The sequence below is a fragment of the Amphibalanus amphitrite genome, unplaced genomic scaffold (genome assembly GCF_019059575.1).
Source record: "Amphibalanus amphitrite isolate SeventyFive unplaced genomic scaffold, NRLGWU_Aamphi_draft 000745F_arrow, whole genome shotgun sequence".
Taxonomy (NCBI): Eukaryota; Metazoa; Arthropoda; class Thecostraca; order Balanomorpha; family Balanidae; genus Amphibalanus; species Amphibalanus amphitrite.
In genome coordinates this window covers 280,280-288,708 of record NW_024882239.1, presented here as the reverse complement: position 1 = coordinate 288,708, position 8,429 = coordinate 280,280, and the positions used below count along the sequence as shown (strand labels likewise).

The 8,429-nt window shown below is 52.8% G+C and overlaps 1 protein-coding gene across 1 annotated transcript; it reads left to right on the top strand.

Annotated features, from left to right (window-relative positions):
- Window positions 1-589: 589 nt before the first annotated feature.
- On the top strand, window positions 590-5,146 carry LOC122365514. Its single transcript, XM_043336780.1, has 3 exons — window positions 590-862; window positions 1,400-3,281; window positions 4,160-5,146. The coding sequence occupies exons 1-3, from the start codon at window positions 628-630 to the stop codon at window positions 5,097-5,099; spliced, it is 3,057 nt and encodes a 1,018-aa protein (XP_043192715.1). The 5' UTR covers window positions 590-627; the 3' UTR covers window positions 5,100-5,146.
- Window positions 5,147-8,429: the final 3,283 nt, after the last annotated feature.

The window sequence follows — 8,429 nt, the reverse complement described above, 5'->3', positions numbered from 1 at the left end:
TTGGCAAATCGTATGATGCACCTTTTCTGCATCCGTTGTGAACATTTTGGGGTCAAGGTCACTCAAGGTCAGGTCACAGGCCACGTCAAACGATCTCACCTTATGAGAAGTTTTGATGCTTTCAATAGCTTCACCGAATACCTACTTGATCGCTATGAAAATGTCAGCGATTGATAAGAGCGACAATGCATTAAATGAATATTTCGGAATTTTGATATCAGTTCAGTGACCTAGGGTCAGGTCATGTTTGCGAACTCTATTTTTAAATCGTCTGTTAGGCAGTTTTGGGGTCCTGTAGTTAGACCGTTGACTTTATGTCAAATCTGAGAAAAGATTCAAAAAGAGCGTTAATGCCCATAGTGCTACTATTTAATAAGCTTTTTCGAGATGCTTTATGTCTATTGGCTTCTGAGTCATTCGCTATGTTGTTGAAAATTTCCGACATTTGACCTGAAAATGGGCGAAATTTTAGCCTTCGACGACCTTTGGTGACCTGACTTTAACCTGAAAAAGTGATCGGAACATTTTGGCGTTATTTCGTCAACCCATGAACAGGATTTTTGCGATAGTTCCTTTTCTCATTTTGGTGCTTTACCTTTGTCTCAACGTTTCAGGTACCAGGACGCCATGGCCATCGTGCGAGTGTACGGCCGGCCGACGTACTTCGTTACGTTTACCTGCAACCCAAACTGGCCTGAGATCCAGGCGGCGCTCCTGCCCGGCCAGGATGCGCAGTCCCGCCCCGATCTGGTGGCCAGGGTGTTCCACCTGAAGCTGAAGGCCCTGCTGAAGGAGCTCACCACCAGCGGCATCTTCGGACGCTGTGTCTCCATGCTGATGGTGGTCGAGTTCCAAAAACGAGGTAAGCACTAAATGTTTGTATTTGTGTGCGTGTGGGGGTGGGGAGTGAGAAAAGAGACACAGCTCACCATGCATCAATGTTATATCGTGTGCATAACCTTAGCGCTCAGTTCACTTACGGTCAGGTCGAGCTTACAAGTTCAACCGCAAGATATTTTTAGAATCGCAACATCTTTGCCTATCTGCAATGGGCTAAGTGCAGCTAATGGCTAGCAGTGACTCGGAAGGTCATAAGAAGGTCACCACTGTGTTTTTTCGACGTAACCTTTTGCTTCATGCATGGCAGAGCAATGAACGCACCTGGATTGTGTGAATTTCACCATCTCTGATCGATTGATAAGTAACAATTTATTTTTCCGTTGGGTCATGACCTTGACCTGAGGTCAACTTTTAAGGTCATATATATATTTTATCTCATGCAACATGTTGTATTCGATAGGTTATGACACGTTCGGTCATCACCCCGACCTTAGGTCAATTTTTTCAGGTAATGTTCTATCTCAATCGACGTTTAAAACGTAATTTATTTTTCCTGCAGGTCTGCCGCACGGCCATATCCTGGTCATCGTCCGGCAGGAGGACCGCCCGCGGACTGCCGACGATGTAGACGCGGTGATCACGGCGGAACTGCCCGACCCGGCCAGGTCAGACCAGGCGCGCCGCCTGCACGAAATCGTGGTGAGTACTATGGTACATCGCCAGTGCGGCGCCTCCAACCCGACGGCCGCCTGCATGGACGGCGGCCGCTGCTCCAAGGGCTTCCCCAAGCCGTTCGCCAACGAGACAGAGTGGCGGGATGACCATCCGTACCCTGTCTACAGGCGACGACCGGCGGCCGAGGGCGGCCAGGAGTTTGTGCGTGACGGACGGCTCATCACCAACCAGTGGGTGGTACCCTTCTCTCCATACCTGTCCCTAAAATATGAGGCGCACGTAAACGTGGAGGTGTGCTGTTCGGTGCAGAGTGTGAAGTATCTTTTCAGGTACATCTACAAGGGCCCGGACCGCCAGATGGTGCGCGCTGACAACCTGATCGGCGGCGATGACGAAATCGCCGAGTACCAGGACATGCGCTCGATCGGCGCCAGTGAAGCCTGCTGGCGTCTGTTCGACGTGCCGATGAGCCAGCGGCAGCCGAACGTGGTCGCCCTACAGGTGCACCTCGAGGACCACCAGCTGGTGTACTTCGAGCCGGGACAGGAGCGGCAGGCGGCCCAGGCCGCCCGACGCACCCACCTCACCGCCTGGCTGGAGTATAACCGGGAGTCGGCCGCCGCCGACCCGGACTGCCGCCGACTGCTCTACCCGGACTTCCCGTCCCGGTACACCTGGCAGGCCGGCCAGAAGGTGTGGCGCAAGAGGCGCCAACAGCAGGCGGCGGAGGCCATCGGCCGCGTGGTGAGCCTCTCACCGCGTCACGGCGACGTCTTCTACCTTCGCGTGCTGCTGCACCACGTCGCGGGGGCGGCGTCCTTTGAGGAGCTGCGCACCGTGGACGGCGTGGTCTGTGCCACCTATCGTGAGGCGTGCTGCCTGCGCGGCCTTCTGCAGGACGACCGCGAATGGGAGGTGACGATGGAGGACGCGGCGCACGCACAGATGCCGGCTCAAATCCGGCGCCTCTTCGTGACGCTGCTGCTCTTCTGCGCGCCAGCCGATCCGTCAGAGCTGTTCCGGCGTCACCTGGACGCCATGTCTGATGACTTCGGCCGTCGTCATCGCGACCTGCCGGACGAGCTGCGCGCTGCTCTGACACTGGTGGACCTGGAGCGGCAGCTACAGCAGGCCGGCAAAGAGCTCCGAGACTTCGGTCTGCCGGAGGTGACGCCCGATCAGCGGGCGCGGGTGGCTGAGCTGCAGCAGGCCGCCGAGCTGCGCCAGCTGCCGCGGCTCATTCAGGAGGAGCTGGAATACGACGCAGCAGCGCTCAGAGACCAGGTGGCCATCCAGCTGCCCACCCTGCTGCCGCCGCAGCGCCACGTCTTCGACCTGGTGATGACGGCCGTCGACGGGCGGCGTCCGCTGGCTGTGTTCGTGGACGCCGCTGGCGGCACCGGAAAGACGTACGTCTTCAACACGCTGCTGGCGGCGGTGCGCTCGCAGGGTCTGGTAGCGCTCGCTGTGGCCTTCAGTGGAATCGCTGCCACTCTGCTGGACGGCGGGCGCACATACCACTCGCGTTTCAAGGCACCGCTGCAGGTGGACGCGACATCAACGTGCGCCATCAGCGCGCAGAGCCCGCTGGCGGAGCTCATCCGACGGACGGCGCTCATCGTGTGGGACGAGGCCCCCATGGCCCACCGTCACCACCTGGAGGCGTTCGACCGCACGCTGCGTGACGTCACTGGCAGCGAGGAGCCGTTCGGCGGAAAAGTCCTCGTGCTGGGCGGGGATTTCCGCCAAATTCTCCCAGTCATCAGGTAACTAACAACAACAGGCATTCAGTGTGTATGAGGAAAAATGTATATACAATTATAATAGCTGTGGTACGTTTGTTATTATTAGTGTGTTATTAAATGCGACTGATATAATGCTCTTCGGCCCAATCGAATTATTGCAGTTTAGCATGTGAAATAAGTCGTAGCCATGAACATTCAACCGCTATGCCTTCAAACGTATTCACTGATTTATATCGATGCCAGCGTCGTAAACACACTGCCGCAGCGGATTGATCGTAGACCGCATGCTTTGTGGTTTCTTTGACTTCGCCCTGGTGGGAGGGGCTTTTTGACCACACTCGCCAGTTTACACTCACACTCGCCCACACAGTGAGCCCAGTAAAGAAATATGGGCTAAATTTGCTATGGCCGAAAATAAATCCATTGTGCATCGTATGAGTTATTTCTTACCTCCGGTCACATAACGTCAACGGGTCTCCAGATTAAGATTAAGACGGGTCATCCAGCAGTTTTTTGCGATATTTTTAGGTAAACATGTTAGAACGATACAAACGCGTTAGTTAGATGGATTCAGTTAAACAATACAATTCGACAGTTATGACATATGACCTTTACCGGTAGGGTCACGACCTCGACCCTAGGTCAGATTTTGCAGTCGGTCTTTTGAGGTGAGATTATACTTCATTCGACGCGTCTCAACGAGCGGAATGCGTCGCTGATAAAATCGACAATACAACCTTGATGAAAAAGTTTCGCAGAAAAACGGTTCCCGAAAAAATTTATGCTTTAGTTTTTCCCCTGTGGCTTAGACCCCCACCAGGGCGCCGGCTAAACAGCCATTTCTGAGCATTAGTGGCCGTCTCGGCGCGTTTTTATATGCATATTTTTGTCCGTTTCAGGCACGGTACCCGCGCACAGGTGGTGGACGCCTGTCTGCGGCGGTCAGCGCTGTGGCGTCACTTCATTGTGGCGCCGCTGCTGGAGAACATGCGGGCGCGGCGGGCAGCCGGGCCGGACGGTCCAGAGCTGCGGGCGTTCTGTGACTGGCTGCTCGAGCTGGGAGAGGGGCGCGCAGAGGGCCCCGAGGATGGGTTTGTTCAGCTGCCCCCGCACCTGGTGATGGACGCCGATATCGACGCTGTCATTGACTGGGTGTTTGATGACCTGGCAGGGCGACACGGTGACCGGGAGTGGATGGCGTCGCGGGCGGTGCTCGCGCCGCGAAACACTCGGGTCGACGAGCTGAACGCCGCAGTCACCGAGCGCTTCCCCGGAGAGGCCGTCCGCCTGCTGAGCGCCGACAGTCTGGTGGAGGAGGCCGAGCAGCTGGATATTCCACATGAGTATCTAAACACTCTGTGCGCTCCCGGCTTCCCACCTCACTGCTTGATGATAAAGCCAGGCATGCCACTCATGCTACTTCGTAATCTGTCCGCCACTGACGGACTGTGCAATGGCACGCGACTTATCGCTGGTCGTATCATCAGCCCGCGACTCATGGAGGCCACTATCGCCTGCGGCAAAAACGCCGGAAGGCAAGTGCTTATTCCACGGCTCCCACTCCAGCCCCCGGATGACGCGTTTCCCTTCCGCTGGGAGCGTCGCCAGTTCCCCGTGCGGCCAGGTTTCGCCATGACGGTGAACAAAGCCCAGGGGCAGACGCTCGGTCGGGTCGCGGTCTTTCTGGAGGAGCCAGTGTTCAGCCACGGGCAGCTGTACGTGGCTGCATCGCGGGTCGGCCGGCCGGCGGATCTGAGGATCGCGCTGCCCAGAGGTGGCCAAGGCGCAACACCCAATGTGGTGTACACGGAGGTGATGGGCCGAGGTGATGGCCGGTAGATCCACGGGTCGCAGAGGCGACGGGTAGCCAGAGCGCTACGAGCAACGTGGAGAGGAGGAGCGAGGAGCGACGAGGAGAAAACGGCCGGCCGACCGTGATGCAGGACGGATCAATCCTGGCGAGCCAATGCGCCGCCAAGTGGAAAATTTACACATTAACATAATGCCGCAACTGGCTTTGGTGACCTCCAATGCGCGAGCGCAACTTATATTTTGAGGATAAATCAATGTATTGAGTGGCATGTTATAAAACATGTTTGATATGCTCTGATGATATATTTGATATTTGATGATTATTTTGATATTTGAGAGCACATCTAACAATGGGCTTTTGCCCCCAGCTATACAATCGGCTGCGAGTAGCACACACCGAGTACTTCTCGGGGGGCCTTATTGCCGCTGCCCACGGCCGCCGTGTCTTCCCTCACCAGAGGTGTGCGCTCTGCACTCGGTGAGGGGTCTCGGGCGTTAAATAGAGACGCAACCCGATGTGGCAGCCTCCACGTGGCGGGTTGCGGGGTAAAAGCTAATAGCCACACAGAGCGACACGTAAGTATTTCACTGTTGTATTCACTAGATTTGATTGCGTTGCAGAAACATGTCATGTACCTGCGCACTGCTGCTGCTTCCACTTCTTATCACGACATGACTTAGTGTCAGCCCCGAGGAAGGCAAGAGGACGCACGAGCGCTGCGCTGGATTCTCCGACAGCATCTTCTCAGTCGCGGTGGTGACTGATACAACCAGCGTCTTACGGGTAAGGCAAGAAGTAAAGTATGGTTTGGTATGTGTTGAGTAGAGCTTCTGGGTAGGGTAGGATAGTGTAGCGTATGGCAAGGTTGAGTGCATAAGGGGCCAGCATGCGAAAGACTCAAACAACCCGTAATCAGCACCAGCACACTTTAAAGTATCAAATTTCACCTAACTTATACGAATGAAAATATAACCTCATACATCAAACTAATGGCCCCATGAACAATAGCAATCGAAACGTACAGTTATCGCGTGTGTCCACCCATCAATCCTGGGTAGGGTAGGGTATTGTAGTGTATGTTAAGTTTGAGTGCATAAGGGCCCAACATCCGAAAGACTCAAACAACCCGGTAATCAGCACCAGCATACCATACAGTTCAATTAAAACCAAATGTCAAACTTCACCTAGCTCATACAAATAAAAATATAACCGCATACACCCAAACTAATGCCCCCTCAAACGCTTCTATCAAAACGCACAGTTATAGCGCAAAACATGCCATCTAGTCTATATTATGATTTATAACATGTCTGTACGTCCGTGTGTCATGTCTTATGTGTCTTATTGCGCCTGAAAGGCGCCGCGTAGCGACGTGAAATTTGGCATGTCGAATCTGTGGGTTGAGGCGACCTTTGTATTAAAATTTGGGGGTGATCGGCCCAGGGGTGCGCCGTCGGCACGTGCAAAAGGGCGCTCTCATAGGGATAGCATGGTGTCGGCGAGAGCGGCGGTCGGCCGAAAATCGGGCCGACACGGCTCGCTTTCCGGCTTAATATCTCGGCAACGGGTGATTGCAGCGAGAAGCGGTTGCCACCAATGGATAGAGGAGAGATGGAACTAGCGTATTGATATGGTTTCATAGTATAGCACGCGCCACGTGCAAGACAGCACCCCCGGTTGTAAAAAAATGACCGATTTCGTGCATTGTGACGGGAAAATCGATGCCGCTGGAAAACGGTTTGACGGAATGAAATCGGTATGGTGCCATTTTGCAGCTAAATGTACGTATATTCAGAGGAAAGGAATAAAAAAAAGATGATCCGTACCATTTCCTTAATAATGAAAAATTAATTTGAAAATTTGATTCGCACGGAGCGCGTTGTCCTTTACAACATCAAAACGCATTGAAAACGCTGATCAATCGCTATGAAACCTACATATTCGGAAAGAGCATTCTTTTCTGACCAATATCCACCCAAAATATTATCGAAAAGTCAATAAACTTTTGTGAAAATGACTCAAACAGACGACCGTGTTTTGTTAACGTTACGGGTATTTTCCGACAAAATCCGATCGATGGCTTCGGCAGGCAGGCCATTCAACTTTTGACAATAGCTATCAAAGCATGGGCTGCAATGCACCGCCGGCCAAGGGGAATTCCACACACTGAAAATAAGCGCCTACCAATAAACAGCACATTATTGTACTAGGAATAACTCAGCTACCACTGGGCCGATTGCGCTGAAACTTGGCCTGTGGGTGGAGGGGGCATTAACCTGGCGATGTATGGTCATTTGTGACAGGTAGGGTGGATCGACTGCACGTGCGCACGTGAGGGGTGCACTTCTACATCTCAAGAACGGCTGGGCCGATTTCGCTCAAATTTTGTTCACTGTTGGGGACAATTTAGAAAGGTGGCTGGCACAAGTCATCTGGTGTCGCAGTTAGCGCGTGCGCACGTGCAGTGGGCCAGTTTTGTATCTCAAGAACGGCTCGGCCGATTGCGCTCAAATTTGGTACGTTACTTAAATCGAGTATGAGAAGGGTAACTATGCATACGTTATGAGTAAGATAGGGTATGGGTAGGTTAGGGTAAAGTAGGGTTGAGTTCGATAAAGGCAAACCATGAGAAAGGCTCCAACAACCCGCAACCAGCACCAGCATACCATGCCGTTCAAACAAATATCCAACTCCGACAAAAGAAGACAAATAAAAATTATAAGTTCCCACACCCAAACTAATGCCCCCTCAAACGCATCTATCAAAACGCACAGTTATAGCGCAAAACATGCCATCTAGTCCCCCTATCCCCCTATATTATAAATTTGAAGTTGTCGGTCACAGCCGAGACCTGTCATCGCTATTTGCGTGTCTAGCGCCGGAACGGTGCAGCGCAGCGGCATGAAATTTTGAGGGCGCATTTTCTAGGTGAATCGAAACATCGTATTAAAATTTGGTTGCCATCCGCCGACGGAGACGTCGTCGGCAGCGTCTTAAAAAAGAGGTACGATCGCCATTGGTTTAACATTAGGCGCGGAAAACGGCGACCGTCCGAAAAAACGGTTCGACTCTTTTGCGTATATCTCGGGAACGGAGGGTCCCAGCGACACGGGGTTACCACCGATCGATAGAGCGGAAACAGACCTGGCGTATGCAACACATAATTTCGTAAAACAATCACCACACGCAAAGAAATGGCCTATAAACTTGAAAAATGGGCCGTTTTTTTATACTTTTCAGGAAATGCATTGGCATTTGAAAACGGTGCATTTGATCGACACGGGATGCAGTTCACGGACTACAATAGGATCGGACCTTTTCAGAAAACATAGATTTTCGGCCATTCACTCACGCAT